We start from the raw sequence: 13907 nt of genomic DNA on the forward strand, positions 1-13907 counted from the left end.
GAATCAGTTATCCATCTGTTCATCCGTCCGTCCGTCTGTCTCTCCATCTTGTCCTTCATTTATTTTCTCGTTCCTCATTCTCGGTGTTCATGTAAAGAACTAAACCCAGAAAAGTTTTTCTGTTTCCAGCATCATTCTCCATCTGCTCCTCTGGGATCCTAAATCTTTTACGGTTTGATGGGATAAATCGTCTGGATCTCCTCTCGGAGTGGTGACCCCAGGTAACCTCCACCAGCAGCCATTTGGCAGCATCCTGACCACCTGACCAACCCACCTCACCTCCACAGGTTTGTCACCTGTCCGGTTGGAGCAGGTCTCGTAGATCTGGATGTTTCATCCTGATGCTGCATCAGCAGAAAGCAGAGAACAAACACAACCTGAGGAAGTTCAGAGTCTGATCTATGATCTCATCAGGAAATCCACTTTGACCTGAAAGCATCCAGGTCAGGTGACAGGTGAGGGGGCGTGGCTTAGAAAGGTAAGCTCTTTAGGTGATCTGAACACTGTGGCCTAACAGTGACCTTTAACCTGGTCACTCAGAAGCGCTGACGTCAGGATGCAGAAACGTCTCTAAAGCAGAACCAGCAACAATCTGTTCACTGCAAAAACACAAAATCTTACCAAGTAACTTTAGTTTACTTTATAATAATATCTTATTACACTTGAAATAAGACAACTAACTTACAGGTAACATTTCATCAGAACAGAAGCTAGTTTTAAGTTGGTAACTCCTTAATTGTGAAATAGTTTTGTCTTTTTTCAAGTGTACTAAAATATTTTCACTAGAAACTAGGCTAAAGTTACTTGGTGATATTTTGTGTTTTGCAGTGTAATGTATAATAAATCTAATCTTTGATCTGGTCAAAATATTAAAATTATGTTTTGTGGTATTTTAGTCCAGTTTTCCAAGCAGATTTAGTTCCTTTCTTTTCAATCTTAGATGAATGAAGGGCTTATTATTAAACCTCCAACATAAAACAAAATCTTAAATCGCCTCAATAATTTATGACACCAGTAAATAGATGAAGAAATCATTTTTGGAACATATTCAATAAAAAATGATCATGAAATCTGAAGTTGGTTACAGAAACCTCTCCTCTGTCTCTCACTTTCATTTGCGTCCAGCTCTGATTGCACGGTTGCAGGTTTCGCTCTAACATTACTGCGGCCTCGGCTCTCTGCACATGTTAATTACATGTGTTTCTACTGGATGCACAGGGAGGGGCGGCTGGGTGCGGCGCATCACTCTGCAGCTATTAATAACCATCACAGCCTTTATGACAACCCAGATCAGGCTGTTTATCTGTATTCCTTATTAATTCGGTTTGCTCCAATAAACTAAAAAAATATATGTTGCAATAAAAACCTCCTAAATTTGTTTATTAATCATCTCTAACAACATTTCAAAACAAACCTGGTCTGGCAGCTGATGTTAAATTAAAAACACAACCATTATATAAAATATTAATGATCCTGCTTCATATAAAGGTTCTCAATCCTCTGATTATATTTTAATTACTGCACATTTTAATAAAGATCTGTTTCAGTTGTTATTTGTGCATTCAGCTCCGACAGTCAGAAATAACCTAAATTATTTTTAAAGTAATCACATCCATTAATAGGACAACATGTGTAAGAATGTGAAACAGGTGAAGTAATCAGTTCATGTCCTCCTGTCAGAAACTAGAATCTATGTTGAAACATTTCTTAGTTTATTGATCTTTGCATTATTATGTCATTACATTTTATTTACATGAAAATGTTCTCAAAACAACAGTATTATTGTTTATAACTTCTGGAACAATTTATCATCCAGTAAAGTTTGTTATTAGACCTGATTATACTGACTGAATATTCCACTTCACAGTGATTAAACTCTGATTTCTCCCTCATGTGTAGAAAGTTCCCACTCGTTCTTCTTCACCTGGTTTGGATAAATCACTCGTCTTCTAGAAAGCGCTCCCTGCGTGAGGCTCCGCCCCCTTTCCTCCCTCCTGGTCAGTCCAGCCGCTCCGTCAGTCTGGGTTCAGATCGTTTCTGTAGCTAAAGGAAAGATGTCGCTCCGCAGGCTGCTGGCTCTGCTGGGACTCCTCATCCTCTGCAAAGGTAGGAAACTCCAACAGCTCTCTGACAGACTTCCTGCTCGCCGCGGCTTCCATCTTTCTGGCTGATTCAGCAGGAAAACAACAAACTGCTGAATGTCTGAATGGATAAAAGTGGAGCATGAAGAAGGAAGGCTTAGCAGCAACAGATTATTTACAGGCGTCTCCATCTGTCAGGAATCAGGCGGTTTGTTTGTGTCTGGACCCCTGCCTGACCTCTGACCCCAGCCTCATTATTCAACAGGCAGCTGTAATCAGCGGCTGGCTCCATGAAGACGCAGGTGGTGACGGGATGAGGCGTTTTTTTATAGCAGCTTGATCCTATTGAGGCCACCGTCTCACTTATATGTGCTACTTGTAGAGCTGGAAATGCCCCCTGAGGCTCAGCGGTTCAGTAAATGTTTGTCTCATTTAGAGCAACAAATAATTCAGCAAACCCAGAGATGATGGTGCAGCTGTTCACCTGCTGGCTGCTGATGACTGAGGCAGCTAACGAGGGTCACGCAGGACAGCAAGATGTTCGGTTTGGATCCGATTCTCCTGCTCAGATTGGGACTGACGCAACAATCAGTTTAATCATGTTACACCTGAAAGTCAACAAGCCACCGCCAGCCAAGTGCTCAGTTACCATGGTAACGTGGTTTAGCCATACACGTCAACTACAAATATAGACAAGTCAACATTATTGTAGAACATTTTAGCAGCAAAGCAGTTCAAAGTTCTTCACAAGATACAAAAAAACAAGGAAATTAAAGTTAGTGATGAAAAGAACAATCATTGTTATTATGAATCAAAAGCAACTCTAACCAGTCTGCATTAAAGGAAGTCAGTGTTTCAGCTGTTTTGCAGTTTTCTGGATGTTTGTTCCAGATGTGTGGCGCATAGAAGCTGAATGTTCAGAACCAAGCTTCTACATGTTTGGTTCTGGTTCTTGGGATGCAGAGCAGAACCAGAACCATGAGATGTGAGAGGTCTGGAAGGTTGATGCAACAGCATCAGATCTTTAAACCATTCAGTGATTTATAAACTACCAGCAGTAGTTTAAAGTCTCTTCTCTCAGTAGAAGGACTTTAGAGCTGAGTTATGTTTTCTATCTTCCTGGTTTTAGTGAGAACTCCAGCAGCAGCATTCCAGATCAGCTGCAGCTGGAGGATTGATTTTTTTAGGCAGACCTGTGAAGACGCTGTTGCAGTAATCAATGCGACTAAAAGTTAACGCCTGGATGAGTTTCTCTAGATCTCACTGAGACATTAGTCCTTTAATCCTGGAAATGTTCTTCAGCTGATAGAAGGCCGACTTTGAGACCGTCTTTATGTGACTCTGAAGGTTCAGGTCAGAGTTCAGCATGATTTCTAGTTTCCAGTTGTAATAACTGAAGGTGTGCTTTGAGTCTAGATCTATAAATCTAGATCGTTCCTCTTTAGGTCCAAAGATCACAACTTCAGTTTTGTTTCTTTTCAGCCAGAGAAAGTTTTGGCTCATCCACACATTTATCTCTTCATCTGTGATTTCAGTGTTTTATGCATTCATAATGTTTCCAAACTGATTATGTATTATGTTGATTGTGTGTGATACAAAACCTTCGAAGGTGAAAAGAATCAACTTTTTACTACAACTTTAACTCTGTAAAACTAGTTTATAAGCAGCCTCCACGTTGGATTTTAGGTTTGGTGTGAACATTTCAGTGTTTGATCCAGTTTATTTGATTTCAACTCAACATTGGAAGTTCGAACATCCAGTTACTAAACAAACTCATCAGTAGGCAACAATTCAAACGGATGAAAAGTTGGAATTCGCACATCGTGATCCACGTTCCAACATGTTTTATCTTTGCTGAAAACATCAAGTCAGTCAGAAAGAAATTAACCTTTGACTCTTGATTCTGCATGACTACTGGCAAAACAAAACAATAACAAATGTATTTTTCTATTTCAAACACTAAAGAGTCGAGGGTTTCAGAGATTCAGTCAGAATTTCAAGTAAACATCTTACTGCAGCAGCCATGTTGGATTTGAGGTTCGACTTCATGTTGTCAGGTCATAATTTCAGCTTCTTTAGCTTTATTTTTATTAGTTTATTGTTGTTTTACATTAAACTTAGAACTCAGCATTGCAGTTCCCTGGTGTGCAGACAGAGGGCAGCATCAGGATTCAAAGACTTTTCTCCAACTTAACATTTTCTTTTATTTTTTAACTAAACATGAAGCAGACAGAGACTTCTCCAGTTGTTTTAACCCTTTTGTATGGTTGATCAGCTGTTTCTAATGTAGCTGCTTATATATTTGACATCCTGACAAGATACTGTTATTTCCACATTATTTCTTAATATTGTATCTTTTTTAATCTCTCTTGTTTAATTGAAAGTTAAAGCCAGCAGAAGCTGTTTAATGTTTGGCACCACATCGATCCTCTCAGGCGTTACAGGAAGAACATTCTGGTGATCGGATCAGAAATCCTCCGAGCTGCGATCTGCTGGGACTCCCAGGTTCCCCTGATCACTAAACAGATAACTCCCTGATCCGATTAGCCTGAAAGTTATTCCTCATCTACAGGAAGGCTTTAATATTTGTTTCCTTTGCCGTTTTTATCCAAGTTTGTGTATATTTAGTTTTAATGCCATCTGAGGCATCAAAACAGAAATGTTCTGATTTACGGTAAATCTTCTAGGATGATGAAGTGAGATTAGATTAGGAGGCTCCAAACTCTTAAAATAGGCTGAATATTTATCCTGATGATTAACCTGATCCCTTACTGTAACAGTAAAGCCTTTATCCCTCCATTCACACTTAGTCTGACTGTAAATCACCATCTGATCTCTTATCTGTGCACATTTTTAACTGGATCAAAGGTTCAATAGGAAAAACAATCAATGTAGGACATTAAAGAGGGTGGAAATGTTTCTACACTGAGGAAATATTTATATTATTACTGAACATACTTCTAGATGTTCGTTCATATGTTTTTAATAAGATTTATTTTAAATTCCCAAAGTTTAGATCTTTATTTATCATGTACAATCATGATTTGTTTCTTCGTTTAGATTTATCATCTTGTACAAAGAAGTCATTGGTTGTTAGTAAATTAAACTAAAATGTTGGATTTTTTATTTTTAAACTTATCTTTAAAAAAAATGTAAAAACTGTGAAAAAAGATTTGAGTGGTTACATGAAATATCTGCAGAATGTACCAATCTTTGAAATTAATTGCCAGAATAATCAATAAATTAGTCAATTACTAAAATAAATACATATAAATACAAAAGAGTGAAGAATATTTTCCAAACAGAGCAATAGGTAGTGGAAATATTCTTCATCTTCTTTTTAGAGCAGACTCCCATGTTGCTCTAATTCTCATCTGACCCCTGACCTCCATGATGTCCGTCCAGGTGAGTCCGGCACCGAGGAGCCCTGCGATAACTTCACCGACCTGGACCTGTCCCACTGCTTCATGGGAACCAGCCTGTACGTCCGCCTGCTGCTCTACACGCGCTCCAACCCGGACTGCGGCCGCGAGGTCGCCCACCACCACCTGTCCTCCCAGCCGCTCCTGGACCTGCGGCGCCCCACCGCCTTCGTCATCCACGGCTACCGGCCCACCGGGGCGCCGCCCATCTGGATCAACCGCATCGTGCGCCTGCTGGCCGAGCAGGAGGACATGAACGTGATTGTGGTGGACTGGAACCGAGGAGCGGCCAACCTCAACTACTTCACCGCCGTGACCTACACCAGGGAGGCGGCGCTCAACCTGACGGGCTTCATCAGAACCATGCAGGTGAGACGGCAAAAGAGTCTGCCTTGGGTCACATTCTGCTGCTGTGTTAACACAGCCCAGGTAGATGAGAGCGAGAGGTTCTGGACCGGGATGTTTTCAGCTCAGATTCTGACAAGAAGATACAAAAAGTGTTTCTGTTGTTTTAAACTCTGATTTTCTTAAACAAATTAAAAAACAGAAAAATCTTAAAACAAGGCGTGAAATTAGCTACGTTCACACAGCAGGCGAAAGCGACGCAAATCTGACATTTTCATGTCTGAATAACCTAATGCAGATATTTTCACTCCACAAAGAAATCATTTCTGTTTTTCTTCCATTTGTGAAACTAAATCAGATAGTTTTCAAAATGTCTGCAGTCTGAACCGTCATGTTGCATTTTATCCGACTTTTACGTCATTTGTGTGAGAAAGCTTAGTAATTATATCTGAAAATTATGATTATGAAATTATGAAGCAGTCTGAGTCAGTGAACGCATCACCATCACTCCACTCTTCATTCTGACTCCACATTAAATCACACTTCTCTACAGAAGCTGCAGCTAATGCTCAGCTCCACGGGTTTACTTAGTAAAATAAAAGTTCCCGCTAAAGAAAACTAATTTTATCTGATTAGCTCTCTCGCCTGTCAGCTCCTCATGTTGCTTGAACGTGTCGCTGCAGGAAGAAGGCGCCTCTCTGAGCTCCATCCATCTCATCGGCGTCAGCCTGGGCGCTCACCTGGCCGGATTTGTTGGAGCGAACCTGAAGGGAGCGATCGGCCGCATCACAGGTAAAACTGTTAGCATCCAACCAGAGAAGCTAACGGCTCAACGACGAGAGGAAAGACTTCAGGGTTACTCAATCTGTCCATGAACATGATCTGCAGTCACAAATACTCAGCATTTATATTTGGGGCCTGCCATGCAAAGCAATGGCAGGAACCTATTACTATTGTCGGAGAAAAGCGTCTCTTTAATCTTTATTTTTCTTCCGTAACCGTTAATGCGGCTCATACCGCTGCGTGCACACCTACAAATGAGGTATCAAAACGTGCAGAAAATTCACGCCATTGGAGCTATTACTTTTGGTGGGATTTGGGCTTAACGTGGCGACATAATTCGCAAAAAACTACGAAAAAAACCCCATTATAAGTCAATGGGAAAAATCCTAGAAATACCCTATTTTTGAGGATTTTCTGTGTCGTCACGAATTCACGTAGAAATGCCATTCAAATTTCATTTTGTAGATACGTCTGTGATCTCTTCGAAAGTGAAGACGGCTCGTCGATACCAGTTACGGTTTGTCCACAATTTGCCTCTAAGCGACCCAAAGTTTCTCATTTTTCCTAAAATTAGAGTGTGAATCTTCCTGAGTGCCCCTCTGCTAGAGTGAGAAATGAAGACAATTTTTCACCCCAAAATAATTTTGAAATCGCCATCACGCCCACAAATATCGCACGATTGGTATCAAAATCGGTCCTCACATTGATACGCATGTCTGCTCCGGTAAAATGTTTTCGAAATTTATCTAGATCGTACGGTTTTCTGTCACGGTGCTTCAGAGCAAAGTCATGCGACAGGATTTTCTAGGCTGTCTGAGGCTCTGTCACTAACAGTTCACACCTTGGTGAGACCATTATTTACCATAGCAACGGAACTCAAGAGGCTATTGGCTGCTGATTAGGACTACAAATACGCATCACTGTAGTTCTATCTATAGTGGAATACTCAGTTGAAACAGATCAGGACTGAACTGGCCTTTAGAACTACTTGCTGCTATGGGCTGTATATAACTGATTTAACTCAGTAACTGTTACACATGGGATTAGTTTGGAACTTTAAAATTAAGCATACTGAAAATTTCAAAATAAAAGCCTTGAATATTTTTAAATCAGATAATTGCTCTGTTGAGCATTATAATTGATTTAACACAATGACTGTTATACATGGGATTAGTTTGGACCTTTGAAATGAAGCATAATAATAATTTCAAAATAAAAGCCTTGACAATTTTTACATGAGATTATTGCTCTTTTCAGCATTATATAACTGATTTTATCCAATGACTGTTATACATGGATTTAGTTTGGCCCTTTGAAATGAAGTTTTACAAAAATTTCAAAATAAAAGCCTTGACAAAAATTTTAAATCATACTGAATGGTGCACGGCCACCTTACTTAACGTTCTTGTGATTCTCCACATGCTACTGATTACATTGCAGCGTTCTTTAGCATTGATGCTAATTTCTAGCATGACAACGTCGGGCCCAAACCGACGGGCACGCTTTGGCAGGCCCCGGTTAAATTTCTTCAGAAATTTTCTAGTTCTACTTACTCTCTTCTGTAGTATTTACAATAATAAACAATACTTAGCACAAGTTTTCATACACTTTTCATATTTAATTGTGTTACAAATTTTAATCTATTTATTGAGATTTTATCTAACAATCCAATACAAAGTTACTTAAAATGAACTTTTTAAATAACAATCTGAAAAGTTTGGTTTGTATTTTCGTTCCCCCACCTCTTTACTCGGATGCCACTAAATAAAATGTATTGTGATGACCTTCAGAGGTCTTCCTTATCTCATTGACTGTACCTGTTCTGTAGACTGACTGACGTTAGCGTGTGTGCTGCAGGTTTGGACCCAGCGGGGCCGATGTTCACCAGCGCCACCCCAGAGGAGCGGCTGGACCCGTCAGACGCCATGTTTGTGGACGTTCTGCACACCGACATGAACTGTGAGACTCACACACTGACCTCAACGTTTGGTGGAAACTGAGCTGAGGTTTCATTTGGTCCTGACACAAAGACACCAAAGCTGTGAATCAATCCCATCATTTGGTTTCTAACTGATAAAACTTAGAGCTAAAGCACCGATTCTAATGTTTAGAACTATGGCTGCACCGAATGCAGTTTTCTGACTGACTACCGATCTTTAAAAAGCCTGACCAGCCAATTTCGATTTTGGCTGATATTGGTTTTTTTAATGAAATTTAGCTAAATTTATCAAGAAAGTCACTAAGTTAGCAACAGTGAGGTGATTATTATTAACTGTAAACATTCAGAGACGACCTGATGGCCAAACTTCTCACTGCAGAGCAGAACCGCGGCTGATTTTTAGACTTTTTCTGAAGTAGATAAGATCGGCTTAACATGTAAGAACCGGCCGATCACCGATCTCTCAAAGATAAGGAAATCAGCACCAATAAATCAGCTGGCTGATAAAATGGATCACCCTTATTTATAAACAGTTTGCATATTAACTGAATAAAAACAGTCAGATTTTGATCAGTTTTTCCTCCTGGCAGCGTTCGGGCTCCAAGGAGCTCACGGTCACATTGATTTCTACGCCAACGGTGGAATCGACCAACCAGGATGCCCCAAGACCATCTTCTCAGGTAAAACCCTTTGGCTCCTCCCCCACAAGCTCACACAGGTATCATTACCCCTCACCTGCTCGGCTCCTCCTCCTCGTCCTCCTGCAGGTAAATCGTACTTTGTGTGCGACCACCAGCGCTCCGTGTTCCTGTTCCTGTGCGCCCTGAACCGGACCTGCCGGCTCACCGGATACCCCTGCTCCTCCTACAGCCGCTTTCTGGACGGACAGTGTCTGCAGTGTGACGCCTTCAAGCCTGCTTCCTGTCCTGTGCTGGGTACGCACACACACACACACCCCCACACACACACGCACAGAAAAACACCTCACCTTCTGTCTAAACCAGGGGAGTCCAAAGTGTGGCTCATCATTTGTGACTCTTGGAATCATTTTTGTGGCTTCCTGACAAATGTGTATTTTTATAACTTTATTCTCGTACAAGTTTGTTTTCGTAATATGATCTCATAATTTTGCTAGTTTATTCTTGTAATTTTATTTATTTATTTAATTTCTTAGCATGACCCTGACATTTTACACACAAAAGAAACTTGGTTAAACTTTGTGAATAGAGGGTTTTTTGTGGAAAGTTCTCATTTTTGTTGCTGGAAATGGATAAAAACATTTTCTAGACAAAATAAACTGAAAACAAAATTACCCCAAAAGTTAGAAAACTCTTATTATGCTTTAGCAGAAGGAGACTTTTCCTCATGCATGTTATTAAAATTAAGAAAAATTGAAAAAAAAGCACATAGTTTCCAACTTAATGACAAAAAATAAATCCAAAACAATATCACTCGTATTTTTAGTGTTATTCTGTTGTAGAAATTTATTTTATTACATTAAAACCTCAGGTAAAACCATAATTTGACCATGACTTGTGCCTGCAGGCTACAACGTCAGCCAGTGGAGAGACGCTCTGGTGAAGATGGGACAGACCAAAGTCTTCTTCAGCACCACGGCCGCCCTGCCCTACCAGAGTGAGTCCTGCTGAAGTTTTCACACCCCAACCTGGATCTGAAGTAAATACATCCCTGAATAATCTGATGGAAGGTGCTGTGATACTCTGTGTGTCCTGTGGGTGGCAGAGCTGAGCTACAGAGTGGATATGGTGACGTGGAACCAGTACCTGCGCTGGGGGGTCGTCTACATCCGTCTGCACAGCGGCAGGAACTTTACAGAGGCCCGGATAGACCAGTGAGTCCAACTCCTGACTGGTACAACACTTCAAATATTCGTTGTGAACAGCGATTCTGTGGGCAGGAAAGATCTCCAGTAGCAGTCAGTCTTCCACCAAATATACAAAGACCTCTGACTGAAGACAGCTGTTAGCTAGCTCTGCTAATCCACCTCATTTGATTTCTTGCTCTACTTTTAATCTCTGTCAGGCAGTTTAAAAGCAAATTTTAAAAATGATACTTGAAATAAGTTAGTATTAAAACGAGGCCTGGACTTTTAATTAATTGATTATGTAGATTTCAATTATGTGATTTAGTTTAGATATTACTGGTTTGTGATTTAGTTAAAATATTTGTGGTTTGTGGCAGTAAGCTGCAGCGGCTGGAGCAGTACACCTCCACTCGGCTGCTGGCCCAGTTCGACGAGGATCTGCAGAACGTCCAGAAGATCTCCGTTAGGATCAACACCGGGAACATCATCGGCCCTCGCTACAAGATCAGGCTGCTGAGGATTCGCTTCACTCCACTGGAGCGACCCGACAGGTCAGAGGTCACCACACTCACCATTTAAACTGATGGTTTTAAACCTTTTATGATTAATTTCAGGACTTCTGGCTCAGTTCTCTCAGTTTCCCTCTTTGTTTCAAACTGTTTTTACATCATTCTGATTTTTCAGTTTGAGTCAGTTTCAGTTAATTAACCAATCACATTTCAAGTCCAGTAACAGATAAAAGTACAAGATTTTTAAATACATAATCAATAAGACAACAAAGAAAGGATTACGACTTTATTTTTTATTTTTACGACTTTATTCATGTATTATCACAATTTTATTTAGGAATTATTACAACTATTCTGGCATTAATACGACTTTATTCTCATTATTACGGCTTTTTTCTGGTATTACTGTGACTTTATTAGCAATAAAGTCATAACTAATAATGTGGTATGAATAAAGTCATACCAGAATATGACTTTATTCTGGTATTAGCGCATTTTATTCTGGAATTATTAGGACTTTATTCTTGTAATAAACAAATAAATTCTTGTCCAGGCCCTAATATTCTGTTATAGCATCCTGAGCTGTGGTGGAGGTTAGTTTTTTTGTTTTGTTTTGTTTTTGGAGGATCAGAAAACATTTAATTAAAGTAAACTCTAGAGCTTCTAAAAGCAGAAAATAAATTCTGCATATTGGACTGACGGTTAAATGATTCAAACTAATGAAGATCTTTGGATGATCTCTGTGTTCTGAAGTTCTGTTCCAGTCGGCGTGTTTATGAGAGAAAAACTTTGTTCTTCTGTCGTTTTGCCGCCATCAGGCCGGTCATGTGCCGCTTCGACATCATCATGGAGGAAAACATGGAGGTGGCGTTCAGACCTCTGCCCTGCGACTCTCGCCTCTGACGTTTCCATGGAAACCAACCCCACCGAAACCCGGGTTGGACTCGGCTCTGACTGGTGACCTGCCGCCGCTGTCGGTCGCCCCTGGTAACCAGAACCAGGAAGTGGACGGTTGATGCTGAGGACAGATTAGAACCAGAGGCGAGATGAAACTCTGGATTATTAATCCAATCGGCTTCAGTTACTCAGTGGCTGCAGAGGTCCGTTTCATAAAGAGGTCCGTTATAGACATAGCTGCTAAACACAGAACTACATATTCATTACATTAATGCAGCCGATTCATTGACTGCATATTACCTTTTAAAGTAGCCTTAATAATTATTTCTGAAGCCTTTTTTGGCGACTGGCTGCTGATTTACTCAGGTATAAACACACAAACTCAATAAACTCAGCAGAGAATCAGTTTAAACTGCATCTTTAGTTAGCAGCAGCTCATCACAAAGACAAAGACTATCATTTTTCATTTCATTTTAGGAAGGTAAATAATTTGCAGTTGACCAGAATCTGTTCATTTTTAGCTTGTTCCATCCGTACTAATGACCTGCCTGTTGGAAAATCACTAATTTCATCAGCAAACACTCTTCAGTGTGGAAGGAAAGGTGTGTATAAACAAATCAAATGAAACACAAAAGCAGCAGTAAGTTGTTTAAAGTGTTCATTCATGCAGAGAGCTGATGAACATTTCACTGCTTTTCATTTCATATTTACAGATTTTGCAGGTAACAAGGACTTTTTGCCAATTTGATTAAATACCAAATTGCAGTTGTAAGATGCAGAAATTTCTTTTTATAGTTTAATTACTAATAAAATCTCATAACAGGAATGAAAATCTGAATATGGTGCATCACTTATCTAGCTTCTCTTTTACAGTCTGAACTAAAAAGTACCAAGATCTCATGATCTGCTAAATGTCTTAACTCTTCCTGTCCAGATTATGAGAACATTTGATGTTGTGTTGCTTTTAATTTCTAGAAACTTTAAAGTTCAGATCAGTCTCAGGTTTGTAAAAGCACATTTCTTCTGTCTGTGCCTTTTTTCCAGCAGCTATTTTTAATCTGCAGCTTCTTTTAAAGATCCATCTGAAGATGCTAACATTTCTGCAGCAGTGATGTGAGGAATCCTACCAGGAAGTTATTAGTAGTAAATGAGCAGCAGATTCTCTTCTGTACCAGTAATAGAAAATATCTGCTTTTTTGTGCATTATTTTCACACTGTGTCATAAAATACAATAAAAACCAATTAATCAATGTTTGATTTGGTCTTATTGGTTGAAGAAATAAAGTTGTTCAGATGTTTGTAGCGTCACTAACTGCAAAGGGGGCGGAGCTTAAAGCAATCAGGGATAATTGGTTACTAATTCCTGAGGTGTGTTTATGGACAAACTGAAGCTCAAACGCAAAGAAAAACTAGTCACATCAGATTGTATCCATGGTAACACAACAACCTGAAGATTTTTTACCATTAAAATCTTTTAATTTAATAAAGCACTTTTATGGTGTTTATGCAGTCCTGGTTGATGTTGTAGCCATTTGACATGTAGTTCACCATCCATATTAAATTCCAAAAACGTTTAGAACAATTACAAAGACAATGTTTAAATTACAATTATTTTTAAAAATGTTCAGCATACATGCTGAATGTAATAAGCTTGAGATATCCTCATTTCTTTAAAAAAAAATATTTTATATGGTTTGTTTTGGCTAAATAATTCGTGTTGACAAATGTGATAACCACAGATTATGTAAGTTGTCCTTGTGTTTTCTGTGGCTTTTTTAAAGTCTCTGTTGGTTATTTTTAGCGCTGCCATCGGTTGTGACTCGCTAAACGTGTGTGTGAGCAGCTAAAACCGCGCTGACCCATATTACAGCTGCCAGCTTCGGTTTGTAATAACTGTGACGTAACACCGCCGCTGGGGGGCCTGCTTGTGCCCGGCACGTGCGCGCCGACACGAGCCAATTTGACAGCCGCGTGAGGAGAACAGACGAAGGAGGAGGAAGAAAAGGACGCAGTTCAACCTAAAACCACTTTGTGCCGTACTTATGAACATATAACGAGTCATTTTTAATGTTTTATTTATAGAAGAAGGCTTATTCTACCGCCGGT

At 39.8% G+C, this 13907-nt stretch overlaps 1 protein-coding gene across 1 annotated transcript; it reads left to right on the forward strand.

The window, feature by feature from the left end:
- Positions 1-35: 35 nt before the first annotated feature.
- lipib (lipase, member Ib) lies at positions 36-13053 on the forward strand. The gene is made up of 12 exons (XM_032552034.1): positions 36-221; positions 288-455; positions 1900-2106; positions 5487-5872; positions 6532-6640; positions 8489-8590; positions 9161-9250; positions 9338-9505; positions 10116-10205; positions 10314-10422; positions 10773-10946; positions 11723-13053. The coding sequence occupies exons 3-12, from the start codon at positions 2055-2057 to the stop codon at positions 11805-11807; spliced, it is 1365 nt and encodes a 454-aa protein (XP_032407925.1). The 5' UTR covers positions 36-221; positions 288-455; positions 1900-2054; the 3' UTR covers positions 11808-13053.
- Positions 13054-13907: the final 854 nt, after the last annotated feature.

This window comes from Xiphophorus hellerii, chromosome 21, assembly GCF_003331165.1.
Source record: "Xiphophorus hellerii strain 12219 chromosome 21, Xiphophorus_hellerii-4.1, whole genome shotgun sequence".
In the NCBI taxonomy this organism is placed as follows: Eukaryota; Metazoa; Chordata; class Actinopteri; order Cyprinodontiformes; family Poeciliidae; genus Xiphophorus; species Xiphophorus hellerii.

Bases quoted from the DNA above. Each gene is read 5' to 3' on its own strand.
- lipib (XM_032552034.1), top strand. From the start codon at position 2,055: ATGTCGCTCCGCAGGCTGCTGGCTCTGCTGGGACTCCTCATCCTCTGC. The intron at 8,591-9,160 runs GTGAGACTCACA...TCCTCCTGGCAG, and splicing joins TCTGCACACCGACATGAACT to CGTTCGGGCTCCAAGGAGCT. The intron at 10,423-10,772 runs GTGAGTCCAACT...GGTTTGTGGCAG, and splicing joins ACAGAGGCCCGGATAGACCA to TAAGCTGCAGCGGCTGGAGC.